We start from the raw sequence: 17,237 nt of genomic DNA on the forward strand, positions 1-17,237 counted from the left end.
TTGTGACAAAAAGTCACTCGATATTTGTCCCTACCACTTAATTGCATATGCAAATTCAGATTTGGTTCAGCTGGGCAGAAGGATTCGGCCGAATCCTGCTGAAAAAGGCCGAATCCTGGATTCATTGCATCCCTAACATAGACGTATTAAACCCAGAAAGAACCTGCTACAGCTTTGGGATGTTTGGTATTATGGGGTTTCGTTTGAAAGGGTTAATAAGCGTCATGGTATTTACCGTCGCACCCAACCTTCAAATCTCATTTATTTCATTATTTCCATGATTTCTTTTGTTCTTATCTCTCCCTCCCACCCACCTATCTCTATAATCCACAGGCCACCCCAGCCAATAACGGGAAATCCATCTTATTGTGCGTCTTATGAGACATAATTGTTGTTGTAACCGTTTCTGGATGTTGATTTTGTTGTTAAGTGTAGGGGCTGCTTGTTAATGTCATTTCAGGGCTTTGCTGTTTTATTTATAGTCTGATACTTTTCTTGCCTTGCATCAAAGTTGCATCTGTCAGGATACACTGGCTTCATGTGGCCCTTTCGTGGCAAGTCGTTATTACCAGGTCTCTTCATTAACTATTCATTGACTGGGTGCTGAGATGATTATCTAAAAAGGGATACTGTCAGAGATACTGTGTGAGACGCCGTGCGGCTGTTAAAGAGCATCACCTAAATATGGCAGGAATAATGACACTTTCCCTTATACAAGCTCCTTCTTATGTAGAGCACAGAGGAGAACCAGTCAGTTCATTGTGAGAAGCAGCAGTTTCCTAAAATGAAAAACTGATGCATTATACAGGGGTCTCTTTTCACCTCCAACTGCCTGTACTCATATCATGAGGAATATGGTTCCTGCTGGTGTCCTCCCTAGCAATGATTTATTAAATTGATAGGTTCATAAGTAATGGACTATAACCTACAAGCCCCTCCTCACGGTAAACACACACACCCTTAATAGGGGTTACGTTGTTTAAAGGAAAACTAAAGCCTCAAAATAAATGTGGCTAAAAATGCCATATTTTATAAACAGAACTTATTGCACCAGCCTAAAGTTTCAGCTTGTCAATAGCAGCAATGATCCAGGACTTCAAACTTGTCACAGGGGGTCACCGTCTTGGAAGGTGTCTTTGACACTCACATGCTCAGTGGGCTCTGAGCAGCTGTTGAGAAGCTGAGCTTAGGGGTTGTCGCTAATTATCCAGCAGAAAATTAGGTTGTCCTGTAATATAAGCTGATGCTACTGGGCTGATTATTAGTGATGTGCCAGCCCGATACCCGCGGGATGGTCAAGTTCGGCCCGACCTCGCACCCCCATTAACGGGTGGGTCTGGGTCAAGCTATTCTTCCTGCTGTCCCCGCTTCCACCTTCCAGTTTTAAAGACGCTCGCCTGCTTGCGCTGTCCCCTTTGTGATGTCATCGGCGGGGCACCGCAGGTCTATAAAAGGAACCTGGAAGTTGGGCTCAGGGGGGCGTAAGGGAGGGAAAGACCCGAACCCGCACATCACTACTGATTATTAAATTCTGATGCTTATTGCACTGGTTTCTGTGCTGCCGTGTAGTAATTATCTGTATTAATTACTAATGAGCCTTATAATGTGACATTTCGATTCTATATGTACTGTATATTGTGAGCGGGTCCCTAAGCTCAGTAAGCGACAGGAGCACAGAGCATGTGCAGTGAATCAGCAGAAAAGAATATGGGAGCTACTGGGGCATCTTTGGAGACACAGATCTTTACTGCTAAAGTGTTATGGTTGCCTTGGGCTGGTACAGAAGCCCAAAACATAATGTACAACATTTCTAGCTACTTCTTTAGTTAGGCTTTCGTTCTCCTTTAATGAGGACCCAACTCAAATTTCAAAAAGGGCCCATGTTTGGTGCAAATAGGATTAAATATTACTCCTGTGTATTTCGAGGCACTTCCAAGGCCTTCCATAGGGTATCGACACGCCTCCAATTTCCTGTAAAAAAACTGAATGGGATGAAGGTTGGATGACTTGTTGACTGTGAAGTAAGATTTCAGGGAAAAGGAGCAGGTTATAACTTGCCCCTATTTTACTCCCCCAGGCTCAGAAAAAAGTACCCCAGTAACAGTTTGCAGACCAACCCCGGCTTTGTCCTGAGCCCCGTGATGCTGCAGCGCAATCTCAACGCAGAGAATGCCAACGTTAAAGTCTCCATAGAAATTGGAAGCTTACAGCAGCCAGTGACGTTTACATGTGATGGTGAGTTTCATTACTTATCCAGTGCTTTTTCGTCAAAGTTATTCCGCAGCACGAGACTTTGCTGAGGAATAAAGGCAGAAGATTTTGTTCATGTGAGCACGTCCCCCGACATTCATTAACCCACAACCAATAATGCTTAATAACAAGAGAACTAACCTTGCCGATCATTGGCACCCATCCTGTTTATCAGTCTGGTAGTTTAACTTGTTTTGATCCAATCTGTTACTCTTTATCTTGTTTTCACAGTTAGTTCCCCGGTGGAGCTGATAATAATGCAGGCACTGTGCTGGGTCCACGATGACCTGAGCCAAGTGGACATTGAGAGTTATATCCTGAAAGTGTGCGGGCAAGAGGAGGTTTTGCAGAAGTAAGCAAAATAAGAACTGCTAAAGAACATTGTGATTTGTGTACGTTATCATCATCATCATTTATTTATATAGCGCTGTCAAGATACGCAGTGCTTTACTGCAGTTATAGCAAACAGGGAATAAATGGTGGATAACAAACAAGGATTACAGAGTACAATAGGGTTAGAAGGACCTAGAGATTAGAGTTTACAAACTAAAAGGTTAGGGTACAATTGAGACATTAGGATTATATAAACATTTTTGATACAGCAATGATTAATTAAGGTATATCGAATAAGCCTCTTTAAACAGATGGGTCTTTAAGGAGCGCTTGAAAGTTTGGAAAGAATGAGAAAGTCTGATAGCTTGTGGCAGAGAGTTCCAGAGAAAAGCAGAAGCCCGAGAGAAGTCTTGTCGACGAGAATGGGCAGAAGTGATCATAGGAGAAGTGAGGCGAAGATCAGAAGCAGAGCGTAGGTTTCGTGAAGGAGTGTATTTGGAGAGATTAGAGATGAAATATAGGGAGGGGTTTCATTATTAAGGGCCTTGAATGTGAGTGTAAGTAATTTGAATTTGATTCTAGAAGAGATTGGGAGCCAGTGAAGGGACATGCATATGGGAGCAGCTGATGTTGAGCGGCGAGCTAGATGCTAGAGTCTAGCAGCCGCGTTTAGAACAGATTGGAGTTGTGAAAGGTGACTTGTTGGAATACCTGTGAGGAGTAAGTTGCAGTAATCAAGGCGGGAGATGATGAGAGACTGAATCAGTGTATTAGTTGATTCTGAGCTGAGATAGGGTCGTATTCGAGCAATGTTGCGCAGTTGAATATGGCAATATTTTGCAAGTGTTTGAATGTGTGGTGAAAAAGAGAGATGAGAGTCTAAGATAACTCCTAGGCAGCGTGCCTGTGTGGTGGAATGAAAGGTGGTGTTGTTTACGGTGAGTGATATCTGAGGGACAGGGGAAGGTGATACTGAAGTCCAAATGACTGAATAAGTTTTCCTAGTGAAGTTGTATAGAGCGAGAACAGCAGGGGGCCAAGAACAGAGCCTTGAGGAACTCCAACAGAGAGTGGGAAAGTAGTAGAAGTAGAGTTAGAGAAGGAAACTTTAAAGGAACGGTCAGACAGATAAGATGTAAACCACAAAAGAGCAGTGTCCTGAATGCCAGATGAGTGTAGAATGTCAAGGAGGAGTGTGTGGTCAACTGTGTCAAAGGCTGCAGAGAGATCTAGAAGGATTAGAATGGAATAATGACCTTTAGACTTTGCCAATAGAAGATCATTGGTTACTCTGGTGAGTGCAGTTTGTCGAGTGTGATGGGCGGAAGCCAGATTGCAAGGGGTCAAGGAGGGAGTTGTGAGTGAGATGCTGGATCAGGCGTTTGTAAACAAGCCTTTCTAGTAATTTGGATGCGAATGGAAGAAGGGAGACCGGTCAATAGTTAGTGGGAGAGCTGGGATCAAGGGAAGGTTTTTACATTATTTATTTCACGCTTCATAATTTCTCGGTTAACTGTTAAAATTCCATTGAACTCCATTAGAGAGTTGTAGTTCCACCCACAGGTTGACTTACAGACTCTCTGCTCCTCTACCTGTATGCAGAGCTGTGTTTTGGTCTAGTGCTGCCCTAGCTACTGGACCTCAGAGCACCCAAGCCCCAATGCACATGCGCAGGTAGTAAAGTAATGTGTATGCGTGGTAGGAAGTGGTATAATATGTACACATCTTTCATCACTTCTACCATGCAGGCACGCCATGTCACTCTACCGCCATAGGCACAGGCATGGTACTACCAATCACCCTAGGCACAGGCTCTCGAATACCTATATAGGGCCCTGCCTGTAAGCTGCCATTAGTGTTCTAGCCCCACCCACTTCTTGAGTTGCAAACTCCTTGTTCTTCTCCCCTAAGCTGCCATCAGAGTGCCCTAGTCCCACTAACTGATTGAGTCACAGACTTGATCCCATGGAAGCATCTTAGTCCTACTTTCTTGCTTCCCTTTCCATCCACATATAGGCTCCTATCTCTCTGTTCAAGTCCCGCCTACTGTCGAAATCATAGACTCTGTGATAATGCTAATAATTCAAGAGTCATACAAAATAAATAAAAAAAGACCAACTGAAGAGTTGCAGGTAACAGAATGCAAATCGTATGTTCTATTGATTGGCCGTGTGCTTTTATCTAACAGCAAACACTGCCTGGGAAGCCACGAGTATATCCAGCTTTGCCGTAAGTGGGACACAGATATCCGCCTGCAGCTGCTCTCGCACAGCACTGTGAACAGAGACCTGGCTAGAACGGTGAGTTTTCATAACATTGCACATTTACCAATAAGTGCAAAACTGCAGCCAATACGGACACAGAAATTAATGCAGATAACAATTGCTAATAAAATGCAAAAATGCAGCCAACAGGGCCACAACATTGATGGAAATAAATGCAAGTGGCAAATTTCAAAATAAAATTGCAATAATGCAGATCACAGAGCTGCAGCAATGGTTGAAATGAATGCAAGTAACATTTCAAAATAAAAATGCAGCCAACAGGGGCTGCAGCAGTGATGCAATTGAATGCAGGTACGTAACAAATATGCCAATAAAATGCAAAACACAGCCAACAGGTCGAAATACAAATGCAAAAATGCAGCCAACAAGGCCACAATAATGATGGAAATTAATGCAGGTAATACATTTCAAAATAGAAATGCAGCCAACAAGGCCACAGCAATGATGGAAATGAATGCAGGTAACAAATTCCAAAATAAAAATGCAGCCAGTAAGGTCACAACATTGATGGAAATCAATGCAGGTACCAAATTTCAAGATAAAAATGCAGCCAACAGGGCCACAACAGTGATGGTAATGAATGCAGGTAAATTTTAAAATAAAAATGCAAAAACGCAGCCAATAGGGCCATGACAATGATGGAAATGAATGCAGGTAACAAAATTTCAAAATAAAATTGCAGCCAAAAGGGCCCGCAACAGTGATGCAATTGAATGCAAGTAAGTAACAAATGTGCCAATAAAATGCAAAAATGCAGCCAACAGGTCAAAATAAAAATGCAAACTCAGAATAAAGAAAAATAAGCAAACAATATACAGAAGAAATATTTATTCATTTTATTGACAAGCAACTGCAAAATACACACTGTCAAATGCTGTGAAAGAAAACCTAATAAATACAAAGTTTAAAAAAAAAAAAAAATGCAAACATACAGACAATAGGGCCACAGCAATAGCAGAAATAAATGCAAGTAACAAATTTCAAAATAAAATTGCAGAAATGCAGCCAACAAGGTAATGTTGGAAATGACACTGCTGGAAATTAATGCAAGTAGCAAATTTCAAATTAAAATTGCAAAATCGCAGCCAGCAGGGCTGCAATACTGATGGAAATGAATGCAGGTAACACATTTCAAACTAAAAATGCAGCCAGTAAGGCCACCACAGTAATGGAAATTAATGCAGGTAAATTTCAAAATAAAAATGCAAAATGCAGCCAACAAGGCCACAACAGTGATGGAAATGAATTGCAGACAACAAATTTACCAATAAAAGAGCAAAAGCTCAGCCAAAAGGGCCCGGCTATAAAACTGCATAAAATATACTGTAGCTGCAACATTGATGGAAATTAATGCAGGTAACAAATTGACCAAGTGCAAACATGATTTAACTGAGCATACATGCAAATGTTTTTCAGGCTGAAGATGATGTTTCTCCAGTTGACCTTAACAAACACCTGGCTGTGGTCGACAGGCCTTTCAAAAAGCCAATTACCAGGTAATTAATGCATTGTTCCTTTATTATAAGGCTAAAAATCTGATCACACACTGGTGGAATGGGATCCCAACCCTTAACCACACTTTACTCATTTGTTTAATTTAACTTGTGATTGTGTCACAAAGCATGCCGGGAGATGTAGTCCAGCACCACTAAACTCATATTTTAAAGGCATATTGCTCAATTAAACTTTTTCTCAACTTTCTAGGCTCAGGAGCAGTCTATTTAAATGCAAACTTATCCTCCAATGAGAATAATAATTATAATAATTTATGAATTATTTAGCTTCTTACTATTTCCAGCTTTGACCCCGGCAGTCAAAAAAATATTGGTTGCGCAGGGCTTCAGTTTTATTGTTGTTACTTTCTATTACTTCTCCTTCTACTTTCCCTCTAATATCATCTTTCAGTCTCTCATTCACACCATTGCCTGGTTGCTAGGTTAGTTTGTACCCTAGCAACCAGAAAGCTGAAATTACAATCTGGAGAGCTGTCGACAAAAGTCGGAATTTTAAAAAAAAACATATAATTTTTAAAAAAAATGGAAAGCAATTGCATATTGTCTGTGAATGTCTCTACATCAGTGAACATTCATTTAAAATTGAACAACTGGGGAAAGGTGGCTGACCCTGTAAGCAGCATTCTGTTGGTGTTGTAGTTTTGGTTGTCTGCTTCAGGGAAGTAGAGAATAAGTAAGGCAGTTTTATGGAGGGTTTATTTCCCTCTGTTAAAGAACCATCTGCAGCACAGTCATGGAATCATATGTGTTTGTATTGTTACAGGCAGAGCATTGAGGAGCTGCTGGACACGTATCATGAACAAGTCAGCATGTGCCTTAAGCATGAGGTACAATGTCTCTCTCCTATTCACCTATTGTCTTATACTAGTACATGGGATGTCTTTGTCCTGTGTTCCCTGGAAGTGACCAGTATGAAGAGTAAAAATCCTTTATGCACCAGCCATAATATAAAATCATTCAGACTGTTCTATATGTGGACGTGAGCAGCCAGAGTAATGACTGTGTGTTTTCCCAGAGCAATCCATACCGTCTGGTCGAGCAGCTGATAAAAGTGGTGCGGAATATCTGCAAGACGGTGGGGAGCGTGGAAACTCAGGCCATTACTGAGTCAGTGAAGAAGCTGCGCAGAGCTGTCAATCTTCCACGCAGCCGGAGCATAGAGGTAACCTTACTGATCTGATCATCCAGTCATGTGCAGATATTAAGATCAGCCCTATGTCGGATCTTTCCTTTATTCCTGTTCCTTCGCATTCCTTGTCAGACAACTAAATATCCTGGTAATTTGTTTCTTTTATTCCCTCCAAACTCATTTGTTTCCCATTGTAATCTCTTTGGCACAGCTCTTAACCCTACTGCTATAGGCAGTTTCATAGTGACCCTGACTCTCCACACATAGGGTTCCTTTTACACAGCACTAAGATTTATCCCAGACCCACAATGATTGCTTGACACACATGCATGTTTCAGGATGAGAGATTGTTTGAAGGAGAGGTTACCATGTGATGCACAGGCACTGAATTGGAGAGTCGGCATGTAAAGCAAAATGCCAGTCTATGTGGAATAAATGGGATATAAAGAGTCTCAGGGCAGTTTCCAATCTCCATTTTATTGTGTTATACTGAAAATAATCTGTGAATAATGAAAATTTAAAGGTCTATTTATTAAAATCCGAATTTTTCTGATGTTTTAAATAAAAGTAGAATCCACGATTTGCCCTTATTTATCAATTAAAAAAGCCTAAAAAAGAAAACAGGAAAAACCACAACGTTTTCAGATTTTGTTGCACGAAAAATATAAATTTTTCAGATTTGACGCCCAAAAAGTCAGAATTTTTCGTGAAATCGCCGGAAAAGCCCAAAATCTTCAGATTATTGTACAAACCCCAGTGCAGACAATAATATATTCAAATTGTAAATAGGACCTTTGCCATTGAGCTCTACAGGACCTCAACAGGTGGAATATGGTTTATTTTCAGATTCTGACTTTTTGCAGCCTCGGGGTATAATAAATCTCGAAAAAATTAAAAATGTGGATTTCATAGTAAAAAAAAAAAACCCTCAAATTTCGAGTTTTTAGCATACGGACTTTAATAAATAAGCCCCTTAGCTCTTACAGCAATTATTACAGAGCTGTTACAGTTTCTCTTATTTATTACGTGAAGCTGAACTGAATTTCTTTTTTTGTTTTTAGGCTTCGCCCACAAATTTGTCTGACCAATGTGCCCCGGATAGTGAGTATTACAAAGAAATGTTATGATAAAATGTTTTATGTCCGACAGTCTTTTGCAAGCAAGTCCTTGTTTTATTTGCAGGTGCCGGGCAGTGTGACAACCCCTTACAGGAAACTTTAGCCCTGCTGACTACAGACCTCCATAACCTGCTCCAGCTTCACTTTAGCTCTGAAAACAGTGCAGTCACTTCCCCCCCAGGCGGCCGGCCTCTCAAGGAAGCACGATACTCCACTGATCACCTCCAGTTCACCATATTTGCTGCCCATGGAATCCCCACTGGCTGGGTGTCCTGGTGAGAGCCTGTCTGTTTGGGTGTTTGTCTCTGTACTAGTCAAGCACTGATGTGAGTACTGGCAGTCTCTTTGGGCCAAAGTCTCATTCCTGCCAATCTTTTATGCCTACGCTCTTTACTACTTCTCAGTTTGTGCCAGGGTTTCTTTACTGCCTCTTAGCTTGTGCTTGTAATTGTTACCACCTCTGTTTGTGCCTGATGTTGTTATTATTTTTGTGACTAGTATCATTATTGCCTGTCACTTTATACTTGGTATTATTATGCTTTGTCTACATATTTCATTATATTTTAGGCAAAGATGCATTTAAATACGCAGGTACAGGATATGTTGTACCTACAGCAAGAGCAGCAGAGACTGAGCCCACGTTTCCTCAATGCCAATCCATCTAATTGTATAGCTAAGATGGTATGGGCACAAACAGAGAAAGTTTGGGAAATATTTGAATAAATCCAGTTCCTGTATGTCCGCATCCTCTTAATTAGGCTATGTGCATCACTGATATTAAGTTCTCTTATTTTCTGTTTTTTATTTTGTTTTTGTTTTTTTTTTTGTTATTAAAATTTCTTGGTCTTTTTCATCTATAATTTTCTGTGTTTCTCTTTCAGTTTTGAAAAGTACTACCTGGTCTGTTCGCTAATCCATAATGGAAAAGACAAATTTAAACCAGTTCAGTCTAAAAAAGTTGGAACATACAAGAGCTTCTTTTACCTTGTGAAGTGGGATGAACTGTAAGTAGCAGGGGCCATTTCTTATTTATCTGCTTGTATCGTTGAATGCATTGTATTTGCTCTGATTTGTACTTTGCCTGTCTCCAGCCTTCTGCCAGCTGATTCTTGTTTGTACCTGAAAACACATGGTGCAGGGCCTGTTGAAACAGGAAACTCGCTCTTTAACAAGTACAGAATTATGTCAGTTGTGTGGCGGTGCTCTTTTGTTGAGTTTATGAGAGTAATGCTTGAATCAAAGCATATTGTATTTCAAGCACCTGTAGCAGAAATCCTTGTATAGCAGTCTAAGTTGTTATGTTCATTACTGCAAGTGACAAAGCTAAGAGCACCCAGGCCTCGTCTGCTTCTCCCACTGCGCACTCAGGCCTCGTCTGCTTTTCCCGCTGAGCACCCAGGCCTTGTCTGCTTCTCCGGCTGAGCCCCCAGGTTTCACCTGCTTCTCCCGCTGAGCCCCCAGGCCTCGCCTGCTTCTCCTGCTGAGCACCCAGGCCTCGCCTGCTTGTCGCACTGAGCACCCAGGTCTCTCCTGTTGCTCTTGCTGAGCATCCAGTACTCGTCTGCTTCTTCCGCTGAGCACCCAGATCCCACCCATTTAAAGTATTAACATTTTTAACCGCAGAAAAATATGGAATGAATAAAGGATTTTTTGCCAATATTGTTCTGTTCCCTTCCACTGTATGCATGCATATGACACCATGAAGTTAACATTTACAAGAAAAAGTCTCTAAATCAGGGAATTGACTGCTCAGAAGTGTTTTGCCATACAACATGTGTTGAGACGGTGGGAGTCTTTTTTTAACTACAGTTAATTGTATATCCAGAAATTTCTGTTTGAACAGAATTAGGATGTATTATTTGTGTGGATGACCAGAATGGAGACAGGTGTGCTGAATAACCAAGATTTATTTTATTTCCCTAGGATCATATTCCCTATCCAGATTTCGCAGCTGCCTTTAGAGTCCATTCTCCAGCTCACGCTTTATGGAATATTAAATCCTAACAGCGGGGGGTCTCCGGATGCCAACAAGCAGAGGAAGGGGCCGGAGATGCTGGGTCGGGTCTCCTTACCCCTCTTCACATTCAGAAGGTAAGTGTTCCAGGCATGTGCCCACACAGGAATGTATCACAGTTCCAATAGTGGTTTGGGTTCCAGCAGAGCGAATATGATCTTTCACAAGCAGTGTGCATTTGCAGGGCAGTGTTAGTGTGATTTGTTAATGTTTCTGTCTTGTGTGGGTGTAAATCAATTTATAGAATTCACATTGGCATGTGCGTACATTGATCTCTGTTGCATGGGCGTCCCAAGTGTATGAGTTCATGGAGAGTCCTGGACAAAGTCCTCCTTCAGATGAAATGGATCATGCACCCGTCATTCCTTCCACCTTGTTAAGAACTAGATATGAATTATTATTATTAACATGTATTTATATAGCGCCAACATATTTCGCAGCTCTGATGCCACAACACTTGCCTGAGCCCTTCCATTTGCACTGCAGGCAGTCTGTAAGACTAACGAGCCAGACGTGTGGATGGGTCTATAGACCCAAGGCATGGATAGAAGTAGGTTTCTCCATACGATATGTGGCAGTTACAGTCTCCAGTGTTGATCCATTAATATAAGTAGCCATAGCCAGTGTAGGCTGGACTGGAGGTCATTTGTGTGTGAGAAGATAATGTGCCTCTTCTTTACAATCACAGACCCTTACATTGTCTCTCCATGTTTGCATTCCCTTGCCCGCCCATTATTGAAATGCCTAGGAGCCTGTGCTCGTATAGGGAATCGATATGAGGGGATTAATGGGGACAGATGGAGAGTGTCGTCACCTAGTTATAAATATCATTTTATATTCATTCCTCCTTTAAGGCTAGGGCCACACGGGAAGATTCAGGGAGATTAGACGCCTGGCGACTAATCGCCGCGTCTTTGAGGCGATTTATCTCCCTGAATGGCTTGCTGGTATCTTGCACCTGCTATCGCTAAAGTCTCCTGCACCTATTCACACGCGGCGATACGTTTTTCAAAGTCGCTCGAAATTGCCTCACGAGGAAATTTCGAGCGACTTTGAAAAACGTGTCGCCGCATGTGAATAGGCGCAGGCGACTTTAGTTCTAGCGGGTGCAAGATACCAGCAAGCCATTCAGGGAGATTAGACGCAGCGATTAATCTCCCTGAAATCTTCCCGTGTGGTCAGTAAAACTTGTTTCAGTGGTCTGCCCATAGATTTGGCATAAAGCATGTGGGCTTTGCCTTTCTATATTTAAAGACAGGTTGTTTTTTTTTTTTAAATAGGTCAGGGCAGTGTCCCTTTAAACATATTTGTCACTCCCTATAGGTCTGCCCCAGTGTTTGGTGGTTCAGCCCGAGCAAGGATTCAAGACAAATAACCCTACGAGTCTTTGTACCTTTATTCGCTTTGTCGCTACTATGTTATATATAAACCTGGGCCAAAGGGGAATGAGTCTGGAGCCTTGTAGCTTGTTATTCTCACCCCTTCCCTGGTTGTTTTGCTTCTGCCTTTCCAAATTCCAGATGCTCAGTGCGCCCCCTGCTGGATAGTGAATGCTAATTCCTCTCGTTCTGGATGAATGCTTGTGCTTCCCGTTCTTTGTGCCAGTGAAGGCTTGCTGTAGGGATTTCATTACAATGAGTATATAAATAAACATCAGTAATGTGTGTTAGACAAAACATCAAAGGGTCATATTGTCTGTTTGTGTGCTTGTAGAATGCTGATAGGCGGGACCAAGCTTTTACACCTCTGGACATCATTCCACACAGGCCCCGCCCCTGCCGCCACCACTAGAAAGACCAATCTGATGCAGAGAATTGTTTTACAGGTACATCTTCTGGCAGCTGCATCCTTATGCTGTGCTCTGTATGGCAACTCCTGCCATGGGTTCCCAATACTGCTGCATTTTCTCTTTATACAGTGTTTGCATTTCTGACTCTGTGGTTAACTAAGTTAACTTTCCTTTTATTGAGGTTGATTTCCCTTTGCCCGCCTTCGACATTGTGTACATCCCTCCCCATCCGACCAAGAGCTGTGCTTGGCAGAGCATCGAGTCGCTGGATAAAGAGAACAAGAGCAGGCTCCTCTCTCTCCTCGCCAAAGAGTCTGCATTTGGGTACGTAACTTCAACTATACCCTTTTTATTGGGTTCTACAGAAGACACTGTAACCTGTGTAATCTCATTCATACCATACAGATAATTGAACAGTGTATTCCCTGCAGAGGAGTCTTGCTTTATGGCAGTGATCTTGCCTGATGCTGTAATTGGAATTGAGACATTCTGATGTTGGCTGATGACAAAGGGCTGATGCCCTCCCTGTGAGGCGATTGCCCTCAGTCTGATGCTTTAGAACAGAACAAGGGCCAAAAAGAAGTAGAGACAATCCCATTAAGCGCAGTTTAAATGTACAATTGACACTAATAAATCTACTGATTTGATGAGAACTTTGCTCAATGTGGCCCTTCATGTGCTGGTGTAAGGGCCCGAGGGCTCAGTAGAAGTGCGGACCAAGGAGGAGGCAGGTAGTCACCGAGTTCGTAGTACAGAAGGATCAGGCAAGAGAGTAGTCGTGGTTCAGGCAAAGGTTCAGTCCAGGCAGCAAAGGGTCAATCCGAATAACAGGCAAGGTAGGTACACAGGTAATCAGGCAACAATAACACACCCAGGAATTCACGAAGATAAACCTATAATTGGGCAATGTCTGTAATGTCCAGAGGGCTTTATATAGGCCAGGTTTGGACGCAATGGCGTCCTGACGCTGGCGCCCATTCTGACGCCGGCGCCCATTCTGACGCCGGCGACCATTCCGACGCCGGCGACCAATCGGCAAGCGGGAGGACGCAGGCGTCATAGAGCTGCGACCAGCAGGATCCACATGGTGGGGCCGGGAGTCGCCATCTTGGACGCCATCGCCATCTTGGATGCCGTCGCCATCTTGGGAAGAAACCTCTGTTTCCATTACAGTACCCCCTTCCTTAGGGGGGGCCTCAGGACCGCCATGACTAGGACTGGATGGAAACTGTTTGTGAAATCTTCGGATAAGAAGGGGAGCATGGACGTCCGAACTTTTCACCCAGGAGCACTCCTCAGGACCAAACCCCTTCCACTCAATCGAATACTGTAACACACCCCTGGAAATCCGAGAGTCTAGAATCCTCTTGACTTCAAACTCCTGGTGCCCATCAACAAGAACAGGAGTAGGAGAGGAGGAAGAAGAAGAATTTGTTGCAGGCTTGAGGAGGGACACATGGAAGACATTTGGAACCCGCATCTCCGGAGGAAGTTGAAGACGAACTGCCACAGGATTAACAATCTCAATAATGGGAAAAGGACCAATGAATTTGGGGCCGAGCTTGGGAGTAGGAACTCTGAGACGAATGTTTCGAGTAGAGAGCCAGACTCTGTCCCCGAGATTATATAGAGGAGACGAAATTCTTTTCCTGTCAGCGAATTTCTTCTGAGAAAGAGAACTTTTTTCCAAATTGGCCTTGGTGGCGACCCAGATAGCGAGCATGTGGGCGGCTTGATCATTGGCAGCAGGAACGTCAGTGAGAAGAAGATCTTGAGGAAATGCTAGAGGATTCAGCCCATAGACACAAAAGAATGGAGATTTTTCTGAAGAGGCGTGCATAGCATTATTGTGAGCAAATTCTGCCCAAGGAAGAAGATCTGCCCAGTCGTCCTGGCACAAAGACACATGGCAACGAAGAAATTGTTCCAACGCCTGGTTGACTCTCTCTGCCGCTCCATTGGATTGAGGGTGGTAGGCAGAGGAAAACTGGAGAGAGATATGCAGTGCTTTACATAAGGATCTCCAAAATTTGGAAATGAATTGAGAACCTCTGTCGGACACCACTTCAGCCAGGAATCCATGGAGGCGAAAGATATGTTGAATAAAAAACTTCGAAAGTTCCTGAGCAGAAGGCAGCTTGCGCAGAGGAATGAAATGAGCCATCTTGCTGAATCTATCAATCACGACCCAGATGACAGTATGACCGAGAGAGACAGGTAAATCTACAATGAAATCCATCGCCAAATGAGTCCATGGACGGGAGGGAATGGATAAAGGTAGAAGCAAACCCTTAGGAGGAGAGTGCCCGGACTTGGAAGCAGCACAAATGGAACAGGAAGACACAAAGTCTTTGACATCCTTCCGAAGAGAAGGCCACCACACCAGACGAGATAGAAGTTCAGTAGTCTTCTTAATTCCAGGATGGCCGGCCTGCCTGGAATTATGGGACTGGGCAAGGATGGAGTGTCGAAGGTCAGGAGGGACAAATGCGACCCCCAAAGGAGTATCAGCAGAAGACTGAGCGGATAACAACTGGGAGGCCATGGTGGGAAATAAGGCAGCAATAATTTTGACAGGAGGTTCAACGGGTTCAGGGACTTCGGAACTAGTATCCTCGGGAATGAAACTCCTAGAAAGAGCGTCTGCTTTCTTGTTTCTGGAGCCAGGACGAAACGTGATAATGAAGTTGAATTTTGAGAAGAAGAGTGCCCATCTTGCTTGCCTAGGATTGAGGCGTTTAAGAGACTGGATGTATTCAAGGTTTTTGTGATCAGTAAAGATTGACACAGGCACAGAAGAACCTTCCAACAGATGTCTCCATTCTTCAAGCGCAAGTTTAACAGCCAACAGTTCACGATTTCCCACGTCATAGTTCTGCTCAGGAGAAGAAAACTTTTTGGAAAAGAATGCACAAGGATGTAATTTCCCGTCATTAGAAGATCTTTGGGATAATACGGCTCCAGCCCCGACATCAGAGGCATCCACCTCAATGAAGAATGGTAGAAGAGGATCAGGGTGTCGAAGAATTGGAGCTGAAGAGAAAGAATCTTTGAGGATCCTGAAAGCTTCTAAAGCTTGAGGAGACCAACATTGAGGCCTTCCACCTTTCCGCATGAGGGACAAGATAGGAGAAATCTTGGACGAAAAACCCTTGATGAACTGTCTGTAGTAATTGGCAAAACCAATAAACCTCTGAATAGCTTTAGTGCTGGTGGGGAGGGGCCAATCTTGGATCGCCGAAACCTTAGCTGGATCCATCTTGAAGCCTTGCTGGGAGATAATATACCCTAGAAAGGGAATAGAAGAGACTTCGAAGGAGCACTTTTCCAGCTTGGCAAAAAGATTATTTTTCCTCAGACGAGATAGGACTTCCCGCACCTGGATTCGATGTTCGGTGAGATTTGAAGAAAAGATAAGAATGTCGTCCAAGTACACGACCACACTCAGGCCAAGTAAGTCCCGAAAGACATCATTAACTAGCTCTTGAAAAACCGCAGGAGCGTTACAAAGTCCAAAGGGCATCACGAGATACTCGTAATGCCCATCCCGAGTATTAAATGCGGTTTTCCATTCATCTCCTTCTCTAATCCGGATGAGATTATAGGCCCCACGAAGATCTAGTTTGGTAAAAATGCTGGCACCTTTGATCTGATCAAACAATTCGGAGATGAGGGGTAGAGGGTAGCGGTTTTTTACTGTAATCTTATTCAATCCGCGATAATCGATGCAAGGACGTAAGCTGCCATCTTTCTTTTCGACGAAGAAGAACCCAGCCCCAGCAGGAGAAGAAGACGGACGAATGAAGCCTCTCTGGAGATTTTCCTGGATGTACTCTTTCATCGCTGCAGTTTCAGATGGTGAAAGCGGATAAGTACGTCCACGAGGAGGCAGAGTACCAGGAAGAAGCTCAATAGGACAATCATAAGAGCGATGAGGGGGTAGGGTTTCAGCAGACTTCTTGTTGAAGACATCAGCGAAATCTTGATAGGCAGAAGGAATAGCAGAATTTGGAACAACAGAAGAAACCTTGACAAGGGACTGAGCCAGAAGGCAATTCCGTTGGCAGAAGAAGCTCCAATGAGAGATTTGGGTTGCAGACCAGTCGACTGGATTATGGATACGTAACCAAGGAAGTCCTAGGACTACTGGAGTCGATGGGCAATCAATAATCAAAAACGAAAGTCTCTCAGTATGCAAGGTGCCCACTTTGAAAGATAACTCCAGAGAAGACTTGAAGATGAAGGCAGAAGAGAGGAGCCGGTCATCAATGGCTAGGACTCGGAGTGGTACAGCCAGACTTTGAAGAGGGATAGCATGACTTTCTGCAAAGGCTTTGTCCAAGAAGTTTCCTGCAGCGCCGGAGTCAAGGAAGGCTTGCGTAGAAATGGTCTTGGAAGCAAACTGGAACTGTACTGGAAGAAGAAAGCGATGAGCTGAGGATTGGGGAAGATGATCAATTCCGCCCAGGTAAGTTTCCCCAAACTTACCTAGGCATTGGCGTTTCCCGACTTTACAGGACACTCATGGGCAAAGTGGGATTTGCCCCCACAATATAAGCAGAGTCCAGCAGCCCTTCTCCGCAATTTTTCCTGTTCGGAAAGACGGGCCTGACCAATCTGCATAGGCTCATCAATCATAGAGGGAGAAGGAACCGGAGCCGAGGAAGAAGATGAAGCAGCACTGGGAAGAACCGGTCTCTGGAAGCGAGGAGCCAGGGGAGGTTGAAACTTTCTCACACGTTCTTTCACCACCTGGTGTTCCCTTTGACGGGTATCCACCTTGACTGCCAAGGCCACCAGGTCTT

The 17,237-nt window shown here is 43.5% G+C and overlaps 1 protein-coding gene across 3 annotated transcripts in view; it reads left to right on the forward strand.

Moving 5' to 3' along the window:
* Positions 1–17,237, forward strand: part of pik3c2a.S (phosphatidylinositol-4-phosphate 3-kinase catalytic subunit type 2 alpha S homeolog) — a 51,643-nt gene that overhangs the window by 24,477 nt on the left and 9,929 nt on the right. For all 3 annotated transcript variants that reach the window (XM_018260366.2, XM_018260365.2, XM_018260367.2), the window contains 12 exons: positions 2,078–2,235; positions 2,482–2,602; positions 4,772–4,883; positions 6,285–6,364; positions 7,146–7,209; positions 7,398–7,544; positions 8,573–8,612; positions 8,694–8,904; positions 9,511–9,633; positions 10,553–10,720; positions 12,357–12,468; positions 12,614–12,756. In XM_018260366.2, coding sequence (XP_018115855.1) covers positions 2,078–2,235; positions 2,482–2,602; positions 4,772–4,883; positions 6,285–6,364; positions 7,146–7,209; positions 7,398–7,544; positions 8,573–8,612; positions 8,694–8,904; positions 9,511–9,633; positions 10,553–10,720; positions 12,357–12,468; positions 12,614–12,756 — 1,479 coding nt within the window. The remainder of the gene's footprint in view (positions 1–2,077; positions 2,236–2,481; positions 2,603–4,771; positions 4,884–6,284; positions 6,365–7,145; positions 7,210–7,397; positions 7,545–8,572; positions 8,613–8,693; positions 8,905–9,510; positions 9,634–10,552; positions 10,721–12,356; positions 12,469–12,613; positions 12,757–17,237) is intronic.

This window comes from Xenopus laevis, chromosome 4S (genome assembly GCF_017654675.1).
Source record: "Xenopus laevis strain J_2021 chromosome 4S, Xenopus_laevis_v10.1, whole genome shotgun sequence".
Taxonomy (NCBI): domain Eukaryota; kingdom Metazoa; phylum Chordata; class Amphibia; order Anura; family Pipidae; genus Xenopus; species Xenopus laevis.